At 56.4% G+C, this 20,313-nt stretch overlaps 8 protein-coding genes and 1 non-coding gene across 9 annotated transcripts; 7 read left to right on the forward strand and 2 right to left on the reverse strand.

Annotated features, from left to right (window-relative positions):
* Window positions 1-217: 217 nt before the first annotated feature.
* B0T15DRAFT_385450 (uncharacterized protein) lies at window positions 218-1,705 on the reverse strand (the record flags this gene model as incomplete). The annotated part of the gene is made up of 1 exon (XM_062864279.1): window positions 218-1,705. The coding sequence occupies one exon, from the start codon at window positions 1,703-1,705 to the stop codon at window positions 218-220; it is 1,488 nt and encodes a 495-aa protein (XP_062726853.1).
* A 2,104-nt stretch (window positions 1,706-3,809) lies between these two features.
* On the forward strand, window positions 3,810-4,658 carry B0T15DRAFT_507670 (serine hydrolase FSH; the record flags this gene model as incomplete). Its single annotated transcript, XM_062867661.1, has 1 exon — window positions 3,810-4,658. The coding sequence occupies one exon, from the start codon at window positions 3,810-3,812 to the stop codon at window positions 4,656-4,658; it is 849 nt and encodes a 282-aa protein (XP_062726854.1).
* Window positions 4,659-5,128: 470 nt separating this feature from the next.
* B0T15DRAFT_t12 lies at window positions 5,129-5,199 on the forward strand. The gene has a single exon. It is a non-coding gene; the product is annotated as a tRNA-Gly (tRNA).
* A 47-nt stretch (window positions 5,200-5,246) lies between these two features.
* On the reverse strand, window positions 5,247-6,291 carry B0T15DRAFT_60626 (uncharacterized protein). Its single transcript, XM_062871121.1, has 2 exons — window positions 5,847-6,291; window positions 5,247-5,780 (listed from the first exon to the last, which is right to left on the reverse strand). The coding sequence occupies exons 1-2, from the start codon at window positions 5,928-5,930 to the stop codon at window positions 5,298-5,300; spliced, it is 567 nt and encodes a 188-aa protein (XP_062726855.1). The 5' UTR covers window positions 5,931-6,291; the 3' UTR covers window positions 5,247-5,297.
* Window positions 6,292-7,788: 1,497 nt separating this feature from the next.
* On the forward strand, window positions 7,789-10,049 carry B0T15DRAFT_482199 (glycoside hydrolase family 17 protein; the record flags this gene model as incomplete). Its single annotated transcript, XM_062866083.1, has 2 exons — window positions 7,789-8,671; window positions 8,731-10,049. 2 exons carry the CDS (start codon window positions 7,789-7,791, stop codon window positions 10,047-10,049), a joined length of 2,202 nt encoding a protein of 733 aa, XP_062726856.1.
* Window positions 10,050-11,370: 1,321 nt separating this feature from the next.
* Window positions 11,371-12,053, forward strand: B0T15DRAFT_520318 (uncharacterized protein). The gene has a single exon (XM_062868492.1). It carries the CDS (start codon window positions 11,628-11,630, stop codon window positions 11,931-11,933), a length of 306 nt encoding a protein of 101 aa, XP_062726857.1. The 5' UTR covers window positions 11,371-11,627; the 3' UTR covers window positions 11,934-12,053.
* A 409-nt stretch (window positions 12,054-12,462) lies between these two features.
* Window positions 12,463-14,422, forward strand: B0T15DRAFT_520319 (uncharacterized protein). Its single transcript, XM_062868493.1, has one exon. It carries the CDS (start codon window positions 12,812-12,814, stop codon window positions 14,294-14,296), a length of 1,485 nt encoding a protein of 494 aa, XP_062726858.1. The 5' UTR covers window positions 12,463-12,811; the 3' UTR covers window positions 14,297-14,422.
* Window positions 14,423-14,968: 546 nt separating this feature from the next.
* Window positions 14,969-16,768, forward strand: B0T15DRAFT_520321 (uncharacterized protein; the record flags this gene model as incomplete). Its single annotated transcript, XM_062868494.1, has 4 exons — window positions 14,969-15,033; window positions 15,112-15,468; window positions 15,522-16,217; window positions 16,306-16,768. Coding segments are annotated over 4 exons (1,410 nt in total), but the record flags the coding sequence as incomplete, so codon positions are not given.
* A 507-nt stretch (window positions 16,769-17,275) lies between these two features.
* Window positions 17,276-20,100, forward strand: B0T15DRAFT_408599 (major facilitator superfamily domain-containing protein). Its single transcript, XM_062865341.1, has 6 exons — window positions 17,276-17,701; window positions 17,805-17,830; window positions 17,915-18,298; window positions 18,424-18,749; window positions 18,832-19,132; window positions 19,212-20,100. The coding sequence occupies exons 1-6, from the start codon at window positions 17,534-17,536 to the stop codon at window positions 19,780-19,782; spliced, it is 1,776 nt and encodes a 591-aa protein (XP_062726860.1). The 5' UTR covers window positions 17,276-17,533; the 3' UTR covers window positions 19,783-20,100.
* The last annotated feature ends 213 nt before the right edge of the window (window positions 20,101-20,313 follow it).

Genomic DNA, 20,313 nt, shown 5'->3' on the forward strand with positions numbered 1-20,313 from the left:
CCGCTTCACATGCAAAGAAAGGGTAATGCAAAGAGTAAAAGAGAAAGCTGCGGAATCCTATGAGCCATCATCTATCTAGAGGTAGGGTAGGTACCTGACCAAACCCGCACGCCCAACCGAATCGAGCCCCCAAAACGCCCCCAACCCAGCAGTGAGCAATGTGCAACTCGAATTACTGTCCTGCTCACGAAATCAAATGCCGAATATTTCGGAGGGTTCACTTCCTCCTTTGGCGTTGCACGACCTCCTGGTACAGCTGCTCGTAGGGAATATCGTCCCTGGTCGGCACCTTGCCCACAATATCGCGCAACTTGCTCTCTATTTGGCGGGCCTTGCCTTCTTCATTCCTGTTCTTGTACTCCTCCATCTTTTTCATCAGCGGCAAGATCTTGCTGAGGAAATCTCGCGCGTTATAGGGCGAGGCTTTGGGGTTGTGCTTGAGCGTTTGGAACCCGCCCATCTGGTTGGCTGCGTCGTAGGTCGACTTGAGACCCCCGAGCAGGAATGCCTGCATGACCTCGGACAGTTTCTTGGGGTTGATGCCGCCCAGGTCATCGGAACTTTCGCCAAAGATGCGATGCTGGCCGACGTTGCGGTTTTCCAACACGCCAAATTCGCGCATAAAGTCGTCACCCACGACTCCGACGGCGGCGCAGCAGTCGTAGGCAATGACCTTGACATCTTCCGCGACTTCCTCGAAGCCCAAGCCCAAGGTCTCGGATTTCTCTTTCAGGTGGTTGAACTTGGGGGAATTTTTCTCCAGTCCGAGACGAGTGTTCAGGTACCAGTCGACCTTGAGGTGGGGCATGAAGGGCCAGTTCATAGGATCCCAAAAGAACTTGAACTCCTGGCGCAGCCAGCTCCATCGGAGGTGGGCTCCAATGGGTCCATACTTGAAAAGACGCTGCATGAAGCTACCTTCTAACCTCGCCGCTTTGGCCGCCTCTCGGGACCAGGCATCAGAGCGGAGGTTGAAGCTGACGAGACCATTACAGTAATTCTCCGCCTTGGGAAAGTTGTAATCGTTGTTCATCATCCCCTTAACAGGGATTAGGTCGACGCGATTAGGTGCGATTTTGTAACCCCCTTGCGAGACGAACTTGGTGAATCTTTGTTGGAGATACTTGGACGTTGCTTCGTGACCGGTCTCCTTGTAGCGAGCGGTGAAGAATTCAGCCATGTCTTGCAGGCTGGAGATAAGAAGCATAGTGAGCGGCCGGCGGGGATCCGCAAGTTCCTCGATGAGGTCTTTTCCTGATTTGAAACCTTTTTTGTTCCAAGACGCGTTTTCGAATGTCTCATTCTTGAGAGCATAGAAGTGGTCATGGACGTGTTTAGCCCTGTCGTCGGTGCCGACGGTGCCCACTGCGACGGGGACATTGGGCAATTGGAGGAGATGAAGAACGGTTCGCAGGAACTTGGCACGTCTGTCGGCAGGCTCATGGTTGGCGATGAATCCAGCAAGCTCCACGGCACCCATGCGGTGCATCTCGGCGAGGAAGATGATAGCGAGCAGGTCGTCATAGTCCTGCTCGATGTCGGTAATGACTATGATACGTGGTGTTTCGCGCCGTTTACGCTTAGCAACCACGTTTTCGAGTTTCTTATAGAATGAATACTGCCAATCGTCCTTGCTAAATGGGATCGAGCGAGACGGCAACCGTGGAGTCGATTCCGGGCGTGTGTCGGGCCGGGCATCCTGCATTTGGACCTTCTGCCCACTGCGTCCGGTGCTGGGAGAAGAGCCCGTGGCTGCCAGTTGCGATGTGGTACTGGTAGTAGCAGATTGTGGAAGTGAACTAGCAGAGCGTGTTGCGTTAGATGCAGAGCGTGTTGCGTTAGATGCAGAGCGTGTTGCGTTAGATGCAGAGCTAGACGCAGGAGCCTTGCGGATGGGAAGTGAGTTGTCGCGTGATGGTCCTGAGGGACGCCCGGATGTGTTGGTATGTTTGGAAGACATTGTGGTTGTGAGTGTAGGCGAGCTTGGCTTTTAAAGCAACCGTTGACAACGTAGGTAGATAAGTAGGTAGCAGTGCAGCGCAAACAAGGCGCAGATTTGAGGAGGTGACAGTCGGTTAGACGGGGTGACCAGCACCAGTTAAAGGGTTGAGTCGGTTGACAGCAAAGGACACAGCGATCTGATGTGTAAACACAAAGAGGAAACGGATATGTATTCAGAGGAAGCAAAGGGCTTGGGGTCACGCAAGCCTTATCAATGCCACAGGCGCTGACCTGTGTGTCGTGGTCGCGGGCAGGAGGAATGCAGGTGAGGTCAGAGGATGACTTTTGGTGAAGTTTCTGAAACCATACAAACACTACTAACTTACTAAGTAGGTACCTACCTAGATAAACAATGGTGTAGGATAACGGCCAGCTGTGGGGCTGTGACTATTCGTGGCAGACAATCAACGGCTGGAGGATCATTTGACCTGACGTGGGCCGCATGAACAAGGCCAGGTGATAGGTCGCCTTTGCCTCAAAGGACATCGTCTGAGGAAGATCGCGTAGCAGATTAGGTACTCCAACTCACGGAAATGAGGTGGTAGCTGTGAGTTAGCCTCTCAAAGCTGTAGGTCCCTAATACTAAGAATAATAAGCTATCATGCCATGGCTTTCGTGGGCACTTGAGTCACCGTGTCACGTCACGTGTTACCGCACTGCCCGCCACTAGGGCTGGGCAAGGATGTTTTTTTGGGCCGCTTATTTCCGATTACCTACCTGACCTTCCCTTAGGTACTTTACCGAGGTATGCACCTACGGTCAGCGGCAGTGCCAAGGAAACTTGGAATTGCGAGTCGCAATTTGCGACTTTCTGCTCGGCTTGCACAACATGCACTCGTAACAGTGGGTCGTGTTTGCAGCCAAACAAGGGACTTGTACTTGTTGCGGCGGGACCGGTTTCCGTTTTGGGGATGGGAACAGTACCGCTACTCCGTAGGTCCGTAGGTACCTAAGGTAGTATCGGCCCAGGCCGACCCGGCCTGGCCTGGTTCTAGGTTCTAACGTTAATCTTAAAAATGTGCCGCACACAAGCACAGCCATAATAAGCGTGACCCGAAACCCAACAGCATGGCCAACTCCAACCCGAACAGCAACCCGTTGTATTCTTTGCTTTATCCATTACCTAATCAAAGGAGCCGGGTAAGCGGCCTGCTGCATTATAGGCTTGAGATTTCGAGACTGAGCACTAGTATCTGTCAAGAATGGCCCTGTCTTATGCTTCATGGGCCAGTATTACGGACAGAAGACAATCGCACTGTCATTCGGGCATGCACGAGGCGATTTACGTATGACCTACTGTGGTAGGGCCGTATACACCGGCAGCAGTTCAGCTGCCCTGGGCATAAACTGGCACGTCATCATGCCAATGGCTACAGTCGAGATACTCCGGGAATTCTTGACTTGGCAGAAGAGAGCTGAGAGTCTGTGCCGGAGGTGAATGAGGAGCATCCCAGCTCCAAGGAGGGACTTGGACTATAGTCCTGTCGAAACGGAGATGATGTTCGCCCCAGTGTCCCGTCGGCAGCCTCACGAAGCTTCGGGGTTTGCCGTGCCATAGACGTGCAGAATATCCCGATATCGGCCCGCTCTCTCTCTTGCTCGCAATCTCACCTCTGATGCTGCGTGGTCCCTTTCTCACTCAAACGGAAGATCTAGCTCACACCACAGTCTCGGAAGACGTGTATCGTCACAGAGCTGGCCATCTGCTCCAAACGCTTTCCCCTACCGCATCCAAGAGTAGTACAGTACTACTGTCGAGTGTCGATCGTCAAGCCGACCCGGCAATCCCAATCCACCAAATCACCACAATGTCTTCAGACTCCGCAACAGCTCTTCACCCGACACCACAACAGTCTCCGCCGGACCAGCCAAGCCCCTCTTTCGCTGCGCGTGACGGCGACGGCAACGAGGCTGCAAGCCTTCGGCTCCCACGCATCCTCTGCCTCCACGGCGGGGGTACCAACGCAGCCATCTTCCGGATCCAATGCCGCGTCCTGCAGAAGCGACTCGCGCCGCATTTCCGCTTCGTCTTTGCCGACGCGCCAATTTCGAGCCCGCCGGGGCCGGGAGTGGAGCCGGTGTTTAGCGAGCTCGGGCCCTTTCGGAGCTGGCTGCCGAAGCTAGGCCAGACGGACCCTCCGGACCGAGAAGGGGTGCGGAAGATCGACGAGAGTGTCGCCGCTGCTGTCCGGGCGGATGATGCGCGAGGCGCGACGGGGAGCGTGGTTGCCTTGTTGGGATTTAGCCAGGGGGCGAAGGTTGCGGCGAGCCTGTTGCTGAGGGAGCAGCAGACTCTCGCGGACAGTAATAATGGGGATGATGGGGGCGGGGCGACCAAACTAATAAGGGGCTATCGCTTTGCTGTGCTGCTTGCTGGGCGCGGGCCGCTGTTTGTTGTGGGTCGGGATCTTGAACCGCACAATCTCGGGGAAGAAGGGCCTAGACTGCAGCTGCAGCTGCCTACTATCCACGTCCATGGGCTTCGAGATTCTAGGCTCGAGATGCACCGGCATCTGCTCCGGGAATCGTGTCAGCCGGGGACCACTAGGCTCGTGGAGTGGGATGGCGATCATCGTGTGCCTATCAAGAGCCACGATGTGTCTGCCGTGGTGACCCAGGTGATTCAGGTTGCAACCAGCCTCAACCTGATGTCCTAATAATCGTGGTGCTTTCCGAGTGACTGAACGATAGAATGGATTAGAGTCCTAGAAAAGGTGGACGAGCGATAGAATGGTGCAGGAAAACGCCATCTGTGTGCTTGCTCAGTGATCCTACTGCAACCAATGTTATAAGAGACGTTTCAGTTTAATCTAGCGACTAAGACACAATCCAAGCCTTCTTCTGATAAGCCTGTTAACAGAGTTACCGGTCCAGACATAAGGGTCTCGACGCCGCAAGCCCGGCTACAACCTATTATGATTTTTATTCCGACACTCGCTATATTGGTTTTACGCACTACTGGTACTGAGTGCAAGATTCCTCGATGCTCGGTCACTGGATTGTTTCACTGGCGCTGGCGTCTGATGACTCTTGTAAGAAGTTCAGTCCAGTGGAAGGGAATTGGGTGTCTTTGCCTTGCATATCTAAGGTTCCATTCGAGCTACGCCTCCACAACAATCGCAAAACAGCGTCAGTGGTTTAGTGGTAAAATCCATCGTTGCCATCGATGGGCCCCGCGTTCGATTCGCGGCTGACGCATTACTTTTGCATCCTTTCCCGAATCAGAATCTGTTTTGATATCGCAAGATGGCCCCGGACTGGTCGTACAGTGCAACCCCTTTTCCATCCGGTTTCAATTACTTCCGGCTCTTCTCCGCCGCCACCTCCGCCGCAGACGCCGGATTGGTCTCCTCTGCTCCGGGCCCTTTGCCCCTGATACCGCGCTCCACGCCCTCGGGCAGGTCCGCGCCCAGGGCGCGCGCCCGGCCCTCAACCGTCTCGTCCGACGTGGTAGCCGTGGCGCCCACGCCCTCCAAGCCGCTGCGCTCCTTTTTGCGTTTGCCGGCGTGCATCTTGCTGTCGTTCAGCTCTTTGCCCGTCTGGCCCTCCATCGGCCGCGCGAATGTCGACTGGCTGTGCACTTCGCCACTGGTGGCGCCTGGCATGTCCAACGCGCCCGTCCGTCCGGACTCGTCTACATCCGGGTTCATGGCCTGTCCCGGGGTCTCGTGGATCGGGTTGGGTTTGTATGTGCTTTCCTTGGGCGCGGTCCCGGGAGGGAATGTCTTGGCGCGGAACTCGGGGACGGCTTCGTTGCCGACTTGCTGGCCCAGTTGATGCTGCGTCGGTGTGAGTGAGCCGAGCAATCATCGCTGGAGAGGGTATCGGGGCCGGACGTGACTTACTCCAGAGGTGGTTAGCGGCTGTGCTGGCGGCACGCTCGAGTGAAACTGCCCTTGGTTGACAACTGAATCGGGGTTGGCAGACATGGTGAGAGGTGTTTTGACTTGTACTGCGAGTGGCTCAGATTGGTCTGTCGTGCACTTGATGTTGTTTGATGCCGAATGCTGTTCGTGGATGGGTTTGTGCTCCAAGCAACTCGGAGCCGTCAGATATAAGTTCAGATTGTGGTCAAGGTCGGTCTATGATGTCAATTTCCTTAAACTCTCCACACAAAATACTGTTGCGTCATAACCACATAAGGGCATGTTACTGGAGGGACCGGTATAGTAGGAACGCGCCATTCTCAAATGTGCCGGTTACATCATCCTGCTACCTTCTCCCACTTGGGTTGTGATTGTCGGTGGTGGAAGCCCCAAGCCCCGGCACATGTGTATGGACGTCGGAGATTCTGCAACTCAGTTTATGCAGTGCCAGTCACTGAAGTCTGGGCTTGACATCGACTAAAGGTAATATCTCCAAAATCTGCACTTGACATCCTTCTCAACCGTATGTCGCGGACCGGGCCATCACAACTTGGGTCGGTGTACTGTATGTAAAGTGCTAGTGTAAGCATGCCGAATGGATGCTACTGTGTCGGCCATCGGGGATGTCAAGCTCAAGATGATGTAATGAAGCGGGGCATCTTCCGCACCCTGCTGTGGGTGGATCAGATGTCGGGACTTTCCGTCTGATTAGGATGAACTGAAGTTTGATACCTGGGTGAATACACGTGTCTGTATGTACCAATAGTGTAGGTGACACGGGGCGCTTAATAGAATGAGGAATGCATCAAGCGTGTTCCAGGTTGTATTCTGGTTTTGTTTGTGCAGAGGAAGGATATCAAGCCAGGTGCAGCGGGATTAATTCCAGACGCAGCGGTTACACTATTCCATAGGTCCGCGGGGCATAGTGCAGTCCAACCCCTGGTGTGAGGTACGTTAGCGCCTGACTTGAAGACCAGGGTCTAACCCAAAATCTCAATCACAACGGCAAAACGGCCAACCTTTCTACGGAAAAAAGGTATAGATAAACTCAGACTTTAGGTTGTTGTGAGATGCTCTATCTTTCTGCGTTGAACCAGCTCTTTTCGTAATTTAGGAGTGTTGTTTCGGGGTTGAGAGCGGAACCCTGTCGTAAGTTCCGCGCTAACAATCATTCAGGGGTTGAACTGTAGGTAAACACTTGCGGCTGACGGCTGCCCAGCCAACCGGTTCCAGCCACCCCGCCTTTTTGGCCATTCCGGTTAAGTTCACAGTATGTATCCGGGCCAGCTGTAACGTTAGCGTCGGCGCCGCGAGCAACCAACATCTTGCGCCGACCGCCGAGCCTTGCTGGGCCGGTTCTGGTACCGATAGTTACCTCGAGTCCGGATCGGGTATGCAGCCCACCAGTTCTTGGCACGCCAAAGCACGTTCCCGTCTCATGTTTCGAGGATCCAGTGTTTTTGCTTCTTAGGCGTTGCTGTTTCTTTTCTGTGGGAGGTTCCAGCTTGCGGGTAGCTGCTGCATCGACCCGCCCTACCTACGGATAGTGAGCTGCTGTGTCTCTCGACACAGCGTCGTTTGCGCGCCGCTGTCCAGTGGGGGCCCTCAGCGACGGATTCAGGAAGGCTCCAAACGCAACAACAGGAGGGGCGCAGCCCAAATACGAGCACAGTGTTCGACACGAAACCATCCAAGCCACGGCGGTTTGCTTGTTGTGCCACTCGATTCTTTCCAATTCAGCGACCCAGTTTCGATCCTCTCTTTCCCCGCGCCCCAAAGCGAGCATCCGCCGAGCCAAGAAAACTCTATCGAAGTTGGCCGGCCAGTCGAACCAGGCTGCGAACATTCCAGTGGGGACTGGAATTGGGAATTGGGAAGGTCAGCACACCGTCGCTACGCCTCTGTTTCAGCACCTGCGGCCATGGCGCAGCCACGATATTATTCAGAAGACGACGAAATGGCTGAACGCCAACCGCTCGGTGTTTCCGCGCCATCCCCCCCTCCCCATCGACAGTTCAAGCAGCCGCCTCAACGATCGTACCAGTCTCCGCGAGATCCATACGACGCCCCGTCGTCTCAATTCCGGTCCGGAGCCCATCCCGACTCCTCGTTTGAGAGACGCTCCCAAAGACGACGTAGCCAAGAGGCTGCCCACCGATACGCCGCTTCCGGCACGGCGCCGAACGCTTACGGACAGCCAGAAGTATCGCCAGTGTCCCCACTCCACTCATCTCCGCAACGCTATACGGACAGGAATATATGGGGCCAGGGGACCTCGTATCCACCACGCGCACAACAGCGGCCGTCTCCCCAGAGCACCGTCACTCCCGGCGCCGACAACTTCAGCAATACCGCTGCGGGAGGCATGGCCGGAATCGCCTTGAGTATCGCTGAGCAAAACGCCAGAGAGAGTGGTCTAAACGCGATCCACAGCCAACACCCAGATCACCCATACCAGAATCAGGGCCAGCAGGGACAAGCGTACCCGGAGAGGGGGATGCTGACACCGCACGAGTACTATTCAGGAGACAGAGCCTCACATTCCAGCTTGCAAGGGCTGAACGCCGGTGCCGTGGGCGCTGGATACGCCACGCCAGGGCAGATAACGCCGTCGCGGACAGGGGACATCTACACCGACGACCCGTACCAGAACCTCTCCAGCCACCATCACAGGGACTCGACCCTCCTTAGCATCGTCAATCCCAACGACATCATAGACGACGACGACGACGGCCTGGTATACGGACGGAGAGGGCCGAGGACGAGCATGCTGAGCATCGGGTCTAGTCACAAGAGCCGTGACGGTACCGCCGCCACCGCCGGCGGGGTTGCTGTAGCGGGCGGCGTGCTTGGGGGCTGGCAGGGCGGAATGGGAGCGGGGGTGTGACCAATCAATATGCCCCCGTCAACCACGACACCAGCAGCGATAGAGCTTCCGGGGGTTCAGGAGGGGGGAACATATACAGTGCCGGACCACCTATGGGCGCGGACGGAGAGAAGGGCGCATGGCAGGCGGGAGCGGTTCCGAAGGGCAGCGGCAGCGGCAAGAAGTGGAGGCTAGCAATAATCGTTGTCGTCATACTCGCAATCATCGCCGGCATCGTTTGCGGCGTGCTGTTTGGGGCGGTCTTGAAGGGCCACGACACCAGCGGCGGCAGCGGCGGCAGCTCATCCGGCAGCACGTCGACAGGCGCTGGCGACACGCAAGCAAACGGAGACCTCAATTCGGATTCCTCTGAGATTCAGGCGCTCATGAACAACCCGGACCTCCGCAAGGTGTTCCCCGGCATGGACTACACCCCGCTCAACACGCAGTTCCCGGACTGCCTCAAGAACCCACCGTCGCAGAACAACATCACGCGCGACCTGGCCGTCCTCTCGCAGCTGACCAACGTGATCCGGCTGTACGGCACTGACTGCAACCAGACCCAGATGCTGATCCACTCCATCAACCAACTCAAGCTCCAAGACACGGTGAAGGTCTGGCTGGGCGTGTGGCAAGACGGCAACGCCACGACTAACGCTCGCCAGCTGAGCCAGATGTGGGACATCCTAGACGAGTACGGCGAGAGCTACTTCAAGGGCATCATCGTGGCCAACGAGATTCTCTTCCGCCAGGAGATGAACATTGCCACCCTGGGAAGTCTCCTTCAAGAGGTCCGCGCCAACTTGACCGCCAAGGGCATGAAGCTGCCCGTGGCGACTAGCGACCTCGGCGACAACTGGACGTCGAACCTTGCCGCGCAGAGCGACGCAATCATGGCCAACATCCACCCCTTCTTTGCCGGCACCAAGGCGACCCAGGCCGCCGACTGGACCATGTACTTCTGGGGCAACAAGACTCAGGACTTTCTCAAGAAAGACAATGCCATGAACATCATCGCCGAGACGGGCTGGCCGTCGCAGGGCGGCACGGCGTGCGGCAACGAGTGGGAGACCGACTGCCCGGACAAGGCGGTTGCGGGGATCGACGAGCTGAATACCTTCATGGAGGATTGGGTGTGCCGCTCGCTGGACGACGGCACCGAGTATTTCTGGTTCGAGGCGTTCGACGAGCCGTGGAAGATACGGTTCAACACCGCGGGGAAGGAGTGGGAGGACCACTGGGGGTTGTTGACGGTGGATCGCAAGTTGAAGAAAGGGGTGAAGATTCCGGACTGTGGCGGAAAGAGGGTTTCTTAGTATCCGTGTTGCACCAGTTTCTTATTCTGCGGTTCATATTCCATGTCTGGGTTTTGTTTTGCTCTTGTGGAGCCATATCCCTCCTGTGTTCGTCATCACGTCGGCCCGTTGTATTTACGATGCCAGGGGTGGGCATGTCCAAGGTCTTGTTGTGGGGTTCTGTGTTGTACACTTGAGTGGACACCTTAGGTAGGTATTAACGCTTCAGTGGGGTTTAAGTCTACACAAGGTAACTATCTCTTATTTAGGGAATACGGTTAGCGGTTAGATACTCTTTGGGCGGACTTTGGGTGGATGATTAGGTACTTGGACCGGTGGGTTGACGACCAGGTCTAGATACTTGTAATGGCATAGCGTTTCTGCAAAACATTGACCACTTCAGTGCGATTCGGTAAGGCGGTTCAAGGCGTACTCCCTGACCTTGGCAGCTTGGGTGGTTTTACCATAATCTATCCCCAGCCTGCCTTGTCTAGGTTCGCTTCGCCTCACTTGTCTTGATTCCCTCGTAAGCCCACATACGAACGGCTCTAGGACGCTCCATACGTTATGCGACCCGGCCCTCCCAGCTGCCCGAGTGTTCCTGGAATATGTAACCAATTCTCTTCCACAGCCGTTTTCATTCGCCGTTTGTTTAGGCTTCATTATCAACACGCAAGCCACTCTAGACTTGGACGCGAAACGATGCCGACCCCTAACTATTAGAGCGCCTCGTTGCACAAGATGCTAGAGACACCGTCATCCGGATGACAGATATGGCCTTGGAGTGCTCCATCCTTCACCTGGATGGAGCACATCATTCATACCTGATAGTTAGTTAGGTAGTATCTGACGGTCGATTTGCTAACGAGGCACGAGAATGTCGGCTGGGAGGGAGGTGACGGGTCTGACCTCTGAGTCAGAAGCTATTTAGTACGACATCAAGAGACTGACTGAAGGAGTCGGGCGCAACCCGATCGCCGGAACGGTGGCTTACATCTTGGGAAACACAAAAGTGAGCCATTCCTGATCACGAGTTGCGCTCATGACCAAGGCAGAGAGAGAGCATCCAGATTCCAGAACTTCAAGTCCGGTCCTATCGGGTTGAGGCTATTTCATGGCGGCGACCTTGATAGGACATGAAGCGAATCTGACCACAGGGCCCCCGTTACACAGCGTCTGTTTACTCTATTGTAATAGGGCTGTAGTTCCGTCGGCGGATGTTGGTCGGGGTCTGTCGTACACGCACGAGCTTGTTACGTGTGACTGATTTCCATGCCAAGTTTCTCTTGTTTCGACGGCTCCGAGCTGGCTCATAGCGGCAGAACGTGAATGTGAAACAATGGACTGACTGTGTCTGCGACTGGATTGCTCAAGGGTCAGGTGATATAGTGTCACAAAGTGAGTAGGGTAGGTAGTAACTTGTGGTAGGTGGATGAGCTTCCGTCCTACACCACCACATATCCATCGCACCATCGCAACATGTCAGACCCGGTCATGGGGCATCTTACGGCACACAAGATGATGCGCACCCGGCTTTCATTCTGACGGACTCGATGCGAGCATGCGAATCACCTCGTCGTTGAGGTCCGAGATTGTCCGATGATGTCGGGACGCACAAGCATACTACTAGTTGTAGTGCTCATTGCGCTCACCGATGATGGTCCCCCCCAAAACCAACTTCAAAGTCCAGGGTTCCTGATTGATCTGGCTACACTAGTCTCCTGTCTCCATCCCAAGACTGTGTCACAAGTGAGGCTGTCTAGTGTAGGTACCATCCGTTTCATAACTCGACATCTTGCTCACTGCTTGATGAGTGCTCACATCTCACCATCAGATTACCCACACACATATCTATGTAGCAAGGTGACGCTACATTGGAACTTTTGTCTAGCACCCAGCAGGTGATGAACGCAGGCTTTGTGTTGGCCAGTCAAGTTCGTTTCCCGGAGCTATTTTACCGACCGTTCGGCAAAAAGCGAGAACCGAACAAGTAACAGGTTTGACAGGAGTGGGGGCGGCCTGCCAAGAGCACTCGCGTGGGAGCAGTGCTGGGGTTGGCCAAGAAGGGGCACTGACCGCTCCTGACTCCTCCAACCCATGGATTCGGTGCTGACGGGTGTGGGCCGTTTTGGTCATGCGTCGCACGCTTCCCGCCCCCGGAGATAAGCCAAGAGGACTCGCGCCGGCGCTGGTAGCAGCGGTCTGCAGGCCCCGCGAGGAGCAAGTGAGAAGACCCCAGAAACACCAGTACGTTGCATTGTTTTTCTTCCGGCCTGGAGAGGGCGGAAAGACTGGCAGTCGAGTGCGTGCGGGGCGGATAATAGGTACGGAGTAGGTACCTATGTAAGACCTGTCGGCTCCGCATTCATCTCTGTTGGCGGCATCTTGCAGCCGGGCTGACGAGATGTCAGTCTGTGGCGTGACGGCCCAGCGCTGCACGGGACCTTGCACGGTACCCCATGCGCATGGCGGTGCACATGCAGAAATTTTGCTGCCCGAAGCAAGTCCAGATTCGGGGCCCGGCTATGGAACCCGCATGAACCAACCGCATCCCCCGTTGTCGACATCTGCGTTGCAGGAGTCGCCTAGTGCCCTCGAAACTTTTGAGGCTGCACGCCTAGTGTATTGACTGTATCCCCCATCTTTCGAAACCCGGCTGGCTGGAAATTGGGAAATATGGGGCTCCCGGCCACTCCTCGCGTACCCGAACAACCCGGCTTATCTGTCTGCGAGGTCGCTCCTGCCATGTCCAGGTGACAAGGAAACGGGCTCGACAACTGCGGATGCTGGAAGGGGGAGCCCACTCCTTAAGCCGCCCGGCTTCGTATTTCCCCTCTGTGCTTGCCTCGTGCGTGGACGCGGAATGGGCCGTTCGACCTCTCGTCCGCGCAGGCGCAAAGGGAAATTCGGGAATGCACTCTTGGAGGATGGCGCCCTTTCTCCATGACGATGACCGCCGGTACAATGGACGCACTCAGTCGCTGCGCCAAATCTCGATTAAACCCGGCCGTGGTGCAGCAGCGAGCCACATTGACCCCGGACTGTTACTCAAGCCGCACAGCGCAACCGCTGAGACCGACTGTGCCGAGAACATATCGGTGGCGCTAGAATGGAAGTTGCTGCTTCCGCTGCTTGCCCCGAGGCAGAAGGACCCGCGGCCTGACGATGGGCGGCCCATTGTCGAGCTGCGTGACGACGACGGCGACGCGAGGGGCTACCTGGAGCAAGCCTCTGAATCCATTGCTCAAACGGTCAGACGGGCGGGCGAGAGGGCCGTGACAATGCACTCTCTCGTCAACGACGGTCTCGCAGAGAAGGACTTCTGGGACTCGTCTTGGGTCGTCAAGAAGGCGAACTCGGTTGAGCCACTGGACGAGGAGAAGGCCTTCCGCGAATACATCTGGGTGGGCGTTGAGATATGCTCGCCGAAGATGCGGTTCAAGGACCCGGACACTCAAGCGCGCATTCTCAAGGTCCTGGCGGCGCTGAACTCGGGCCATCGCTTAGCCGCAAACTGCACTTGCGAGGTGCATGTACACCTTGGGCGAATGGATGGCCGCCCATGGTCGTTGTCGACCCTCAAGAGGCTCGCCGCCCTGCTGTGGGTGGCCGAGCCGACTCTGCGAAGCATCAGGAACCCGCAGTCGCCCAATTATCACAACATCTACACGTGGGGATTTCCCATGCGACAGCAGAGCCGACTTGCCGGACGAGTGGGGAGCCGCGCCACGACAGCGACCCAGCTTGCCAGCATCTCAGACCTCCAGGCGATCGACGCCGTCCAGAGGCAGACGACGGTCCCCGCCCAGGAGCTGAACGCTCTTGTCGAGATCTGGAAGACGAGTTCCCACCTGGAGCTTGGCCAGCTCCTCTCGGGCCCCGAAAAGATGTACCGCCGGCTCGGTTTCAACTTCAGCGCGTTTGGCGAAGAAGACGAGCGGGCGCGACGCAACCCTCGGACGATGGAGTTCCGCATCATGGAAGGGTCAATCAGCGCCGATCTCGTTGCGGGGTGGCTAAGCATCTGTGGAAGCATCGCCGAGACGGCTGTGACGGTGTCGGACGATCGCTTTACCAGTGCGCTGGCCGTATCGCTGCGGCATTCGGACAAAAGGCGACGCGCGGACGAAGCTAGCGATTCGGAGAAGGAGACGCCGAGCAGTAGACGAGGACGAGATTTCCGTGAGCTGATGCAGGCTCTGGGTGTGACAGAACAGCACTACCGCCATTTCGAAGAGAAAATCAAGCGGGAGCATCGTCGATTCTAAGCCGAGTGTGCGTTTTGTGCGAGGAGGGATGGGATGCAGAATGTTAGAGCGAAGCATCGCCCTGGACACTGCACACAGACCCTGACGACCCTTTGTTCTTTGCTTGTTTTTTTTTTTTTTTCCCTTATCCGCATTATTCAATTCTATCGGAGACAGCGTATATAGATGAGCTCGAGGTTCGACCCAGTTAGAGGGGTGCTCATAGGCATTGCATTGTCTGGGAATCTCGCATACCTGCTGCGGAGGACCAAGCGGGATATTCTTTTTCTGAATGGTTAGGTCGGCTAGGTGCATGGACGTCATGTAGAACGGTAGAAGTAGTACAGCACCTGTCGGACAACATCGGCTTGCTACACTACCTTCAAGTTGTTAGTAGAGCTCTACCAGTTCGCTCCCGCCACGGCTAGATGGAACCTCGCGTGATTAGCCCTTTACCCATCCGGTACCTAATATATATCCGATCACCTGATTGATTCATTGCGTTCAGATCAGGAACAGATGATCATATCCACACCCGAGGTAGGATGGAAGTGTATCATGGGCGGGGTACTCTCTTGGTCTCTACCCAACTGTGCCTCTTGTTTGTGCTTCTCTCTCTCTCTCTCTCTCTCTCTCTCTTCTTCTCCTTTTTTTTTTTTTTTTTCGGTATTCATAGGGCATTATTTTCGAGTACTTATATGTACTGTGGTGCAGGCAAATGCTTATATGTACTGTGGTGCAGGCAAATGCGTTTACCGGTTTGTGTTCATTCTCGGATTCCAGAACGGCATCTATGACATCACAGGAGTGACAACTGACAAGTTACAACCCTCAAGACCCATGAAATTGATGAAAGATATCAGCTCCAAGAATCGAATCGGCATTCGGGTCGCTATCCAGAACAGTTTACATCCGACTTCCAATACGGCGGTTTATTGTCTGAGCTTTTTTCAAAGTGCAGCCAAAAGCAAAGCCATACACAGCATCCACCAATTCACCTTCGAGGCGGCAGCCAAGATGACGACTACAACAAGGTCTGCAGCAAAGAAGCAAGGACAAGCAGACGTGCGTCCTACAGAAACAGCGCGGCCAGGCGCGAAACATAAGGCAGGCGCGAGTGCGGACTCACGGAGCTCTAATAAGCGAAGGAAGGGGGGCAAGAAGCAAACGAAAATCGAAAACACGATTGCGGGGCAAGTTTCCCTAAGCTTGTGATACGTTCCACATTCTCTAACCCATCGTGCAGCGATGAGACCAAGCACAGACAGGAGAATGGAGCCTCCAAGGAGGGTCACGGGAATGAGCAGCGGACCGAAAAGAAGCGGCCAGAACCCAAAGAGGAGGGCAAAGACGAGACATCGGCTGTCGAGCCGCAGGGCCGCGGCGAGAGCGAGGCACCGCCATCCAGCATCCTCGAGAAGGGCATCATCTACTTCTTCTTCCGCGGCCGCGTCAACGTGGACGAGCCGTCGGGCGTGAGCGAGATCGCGCGGAGCTACATCCTCCTCCGTCCCATCGAGAAAGACGCCAAGCTGGGCAGCGGACCGATCGGCGACGCAGGTAACAGCCGGGTCTGCGTCGTCCCCAAGAAGACGCTGCCACAAAGCGGCCGGGACCGGTGGATCGGGTTCGTCGAGAAGGCCGGCGCGTCCTTCCAGCAGCTCAAGGACGAGTTTCTCGCCTCTTCCGAGTACCAGACCAAGACGGCCGGCGAACGGCACACGCCCGCCGCCACGCCCGCCGGCGAGGGCGTGTATGCCATCACCAGCACCGGAAGGGAGAGCCATCTGGCCTACGTCCTGACGCTGCCGGAGAGGGTGGGCGAGCTGCAGCGCGAGATCGGCCTGAAGGAGAAGGGCAGCTTCATCATCACCACCAAGAACCCGGAGCACCCCGGTCCAGCCAACGCGAGGCTTCCCAAGGCGCCCGAGTATCCTAAGGAGTGAGTACACTTTTCTCCACCTTTCAGTATTATATTACAACACAATCTCTGATTTTGACTGGTAACTAAAATCAACAATCATGTGCAGGCTCCTTGAGGAATTCCGATCCCTCCGCTGGGTGCCCACTCAGCCGAAGCACTTAGACTACGTCAACACGCAGTTCCTCCTGGTGGGCGAGTCCTCCGGATTGGAGAAAGCCCTGGCGCCGCAGACGGAGGACCAGAAGGACGGCAGGGCGGAACCGGCAGCGGAGATGGAGAAGCTGGAGGAGGAAGACATGCAGCGGATGAAGGCCCTGCGGGAGGATGACTCGGGCCGCATCTTTGCAGACCTACAGGCGGACGCGGGAAACTACCCGAAGTTGCGGACGACGTTTTGATCTACTAGTAGTACTCATGCGTGGCGACCCGGAGCCGGACCGGTGGGAAGATCAGTAGTATATTGAATGGAAGCGGACATGTGTTGGACATAGACCCATGTTTTTCAATACATGCATGTATTACTATACAATGCAAGGCAGATCAAGCCACTGGGATGCAATTTGGACCGATTGCACCGAGCCGAAAGTTATAAATATGCAGTACTGCATACCTGCCTTACTGTACAGCGTGGCATGCAGCTCCCCGTCTGCACCGGCGGGATCTGTGCCGCAATAGAAGGCCTTTCCCCAGTGCTACATGATACATCCATACATGCATCTGCAGAGACGCTGGGTTCCGCACTGCATAAGCGAGCCGGACAAGCTTCATCTATTTATATTGTATGTAACTTGCCCCGTGAGGCTGCAACTTACCGTGTGTGCCGTCAATGAAGGTCGATCGCATGCACACTGCATGATTCACGACATGTTCTCGATGCACGATCTTATCACACAATGTTACTGTCCTCGGTTGTATCTCCCGGCCGCCGCCCGTTCAGTCCGGGTTTAGTAACCCGGGGTTTGGTGCGTGGGGTTGGCAATCCCCCGCATGGATCCGAGCTACTACCTAAGTATGTATGTGCCGACGGCGGCAATAAAAGGCGGGGGATATAGGTGGTGTTTATTAGCCATGGTAGTAGTGTCCTAGACTAGCGAGTTGCCGATGCCGGTTATGACGGGACCCTTCCCGGCCGTCTTGCTCTCCCTAATAAACTCATTCAACCCACCGAGAGGTTGCCCGGGGGTTCTTCATAGGGAATCCTTGGCCATCCTATCTCTCTCGTTGCGTTGCGAAGCCCTCCTATGCTGAGCCACTGAGCAAGCGTTCCTCAGCATTCCTCTCACGCCATTTCTTTCGGTTTTCTACCTTATTAGTCTCCTCTTCGCCATCAAAAAATGCCGCGAGACACAGAAGACGGAAAGCAGGTGGACGCTGACCACATCGAAGCCCGCGTCATTGGCCAGGCCCAGCATTCACCCCATGGAAGAACCGACAGGATAGTGCCGATGGAGGAAGAAGCGCACCAGGGCGATATGCACATCAACCTAGGCTGGCGGTCATGGGTGAGCTCACTTAATCCACGTCAAAACACGAACCTACTACTCCTGAGAACAACAAGAGAGAACTGTGCTGACCGGTGCGGCACTAACTAACTAATAAACCCAGCTGGTCGTGTTCATCACATGCTTCGCGTGAGTTCAGCCCGACCAATAAACAACCAACCAAGCCCATCGAAAAACCGAGATCTGACCGGCGGGATACTAATAAATAATCAGGATCATGGCGCAGGTCTACGTCGTCGTAGCGGCCGGGTCCGTCATAGCCTTCATCATCCGCGACGTCGGCGACGGCTCGCTGGCCGGGTGGATCATCCAGGGCCCGTTGCTGATGCAGTCGGTGCTCTCGCCCATCGTCGGGCGGCTCTCGGACGTGCTCGACCGCAAGGCACTCGCCACGGTGCCGCCGCTGATCGCCTTTGCGGGCGCCGTGGTGTCGGCCAGGGCCACCAGCATGAACATGCTCATCGGCGGCGGCATCCTGATCGGCGCCACGCTGTCGACCATCTCCATCGTGCAGGCCATCCCGTCCGAGATCCTGCCGCTCAAGTACCGCGCGCTGGCGAACGGGTTCGCCTTTGTTGGTGGTGCGGTGGGGGGGATGTGAGTACTACAGTTTCCCCACACTCCTTGGACTCTGTTGTTCCCTCTTGGTTCCTCTGTTTTCCTTAGAGGCCTGAGTGATTGGTAGTAGGGAAGTGCTGACGGCTTGTTGTGGCGGCGGATAGTGTGGGCGGAATAGGAGCCGGGGCGGTGACGAACGTTGATGCCGACGGCTGGCGCTACATCTTCTGGATGCAGGCTGCGTTCCACGGTGCCACCGCACTGGGGTTGTTTGCCTTCTACTGGCCAGCCAAGGTTGAGCGACCGAGGAGCACCCTGAAGGAGCTCGTGTGGTCGTGTGATCCCGTGGGCTCGCTTCTCTTCATCACCAGCGCGACGCTGATGCTGCTTGCTCTTGACTGGGCTGCCGGCACGTACGAATGGTCGGACGCCCACGTTGCCGCACCGCTGGCGGTCGGGGTCGTGCTGCTCGTGGCTTTCGGGTTGTACGGTAGGTACTAGTAGTAGCCGCCGAAACCACACAGTCTGGCTTCTCCAGCACGGCATGGGCTGACCTGGGGGTGTGATGACAGAATGGAAGGGCCGCACCGATGGCCTCGTGGCCCACATCTTCTTCCACCGCGATGCCAATTTTGCCCTCTCGGTCTTCGCCTTCGCCGTCGAGGGCTGGATCTTCTACAGCGCCGTCAACGCCATCACGCCCCAGCTCGTGCTCAACCTCGGCTACGAGACCAACGCCTGGGACATCAGCATCCGCCAGCTGTCCTACTCCCTCACTACCCTGGCCTTTTCCCTCGTAGTGACCTGGTGGTCGACACGCTTCAAGGATCTCAAAACACCCTTACTGGTCACCTGGATCTTCTTCCTGGTCGTGTAAGTCTTACCTATCCCTCTTGGCTCTTGCCACCTCCTAATGCAACTTTTGCTTACCCTCTCCTTATGAGAAAAACAGTACAATTTGCTACGCAGCCTTCCAACCCCACTGGAACCATGCACAGATCGGGTTCAACATCGTCGCCGGCATCGGGCAGTCCGGTCCGCTGACGCTGCTCGTGGCGTGCGTGCAGTTCAGCGCGCCCCACGCCTTCCTGTCCACCGCCACGGGGCTGGCCTTCTCGGCGCGGGCCATCGGCGGCGCCTTCGGGTCGGCCGTGCTCGACGCCATCATCAACGGCAGGCTCGCGTCCCACTACGCCCCGGCCGTGGGTGCCGCAGCCACGGCGGCTGGCCTGCCTGGCGACAGCGTCCCGGCCTTGCTGGCTGCCCTGGCTGCGGGGACGGTCGGTGGTGACAGTGGCGTGGTCGTGGATGGGGCGACGGATGCCGTGTGGGCGGCGGCCGTCGCGGAGAGCAGGCTGCAGTATGCCGCGGCGTACCGGCTCGCGTGGGCGTCCATTATTCCCTTTGTGGTGCTGGCCACGGTGGCGATTGTCTGCATGCGGGGTGTGGGTGAGCTCATGACGGAGAAGGTGGAGGCGACGGTTGAGCGGGTGACTGACACCGCGGAGGAGAAGGCGGTGTAGACATCACTAGAGTCACTGGAGCAGTGGCTTCCAGGTTCCATCATGGATTGCAGGCCGGAAAGTGGATGCGATGAGCATTGTTCTGCGTTGGACGTGTTTGGAGACTGCGGAAACAGGGGCGTGAGGTGCGTGGTAAGCAACTTCGGCTTTCGTGCGCTTTTGGATTTCCTGGACGCATCCATTCCGTGTCAGTGCAAGGCCATGCTATCTATGCTCGATGTTATGGTCCCGGTGGCAGTGTGGACAACAATCATGTGCAATGTGCCGAGCTGCCTCTCATGTTTCGTGAATCCCGCAAGTCCAGCTGGACTGGGTGGTCAACCCCGCTGCAAGAAGGGTCCAGCTGTGGTGCTGTGCGAGCCAGTGCCGGGTTTGCCGGGGAAATGTCCCAGTTAACCGAAGGGCACAGTGGGGAACAAAGTATGCCTTAGGTGTGCATCACCGGAGCCAGCCAGGGCAACGAAGGTTACCATTTCCGAAGCAGCTTGGTGAACTGCTCGCGGTTGGCATCAGACCTACTCAACGATCCTT

The sequence above is a fragment of the Chaetomium strumarium genome (assembly GCF_033439665.1).
Source record: "Chaetomium strumarium strain CBS 333.67 chromosome Unknown B0T15scaffold_1, whole genome shotgun sequence".
In the NCBI taxonomy this organism is placed as follows: Eukaryota; Fungi; Ascomycota; class Sordariomycetes; order Sordariales; family Chaetomiaceae; genus Chaetomium; species Chaetomium strumarium.

What these genes read in the sequence shown, in the direction of transcription:
- B0T15DRAFT_60626 (XM_062871121.1), bottom strand. Translation starts at nt 5,930, where the DNA reads ATGTCTGCCAACCCCGATTCAGTTGTCAACCAAGGGCAGTTTCACTCG. An exon ending in AGCCGCTAACCACCTCTGGA is followed by an intron (nt 5,781 to 5,846) that starts GTAAGTCACGTC and finishes ACACCGACGCAG; the next exon opens with CATCAACTGGGCCAGCAAGT.
- B0T15DRAFT_520318 (XM_062868492.1), top strand. Translation starts at nt 11,628, where the DNA reads ATGATGTCGGGACGCACAAGCATACTACTAGTTGTAGTGCTCATTGCG.
- B0T15DRAFT_520319 (XM_062868493.1), top strand. Translation starts at nt 12,812, where the DNA reads ATGCTGGAAGGGGGAGCCCACTCCTTAAGCCGCCCGGCTTCGTATTTC.
- B0T15DRAFT_408599 (XM_062865341.1), top strand. Translation starts at nt 17,534, where the DNA reads ATGCCGCGAGACACAGAAGACGGAAAGCAGGTGGACGCTGACCACATC. An exon ending in GTGTTCATCACATGCTTCGC is followed by an intron (nt 17,831 to 17,914) that starts GTGAGTTCAGCC and finishes ATAAATAATCAG; the next exon opens with GATCATGGCGCAGGTCTACG. An exon ending in GGTGGTGCGGTGGGGGGGAT is followed by an intron (nt 18,299 to 18,423) that starts GTGAGTACTACA and finishes GGCGGCGGATAG; the next exon opens with TGTGGGCGGAATAGGAGCCG.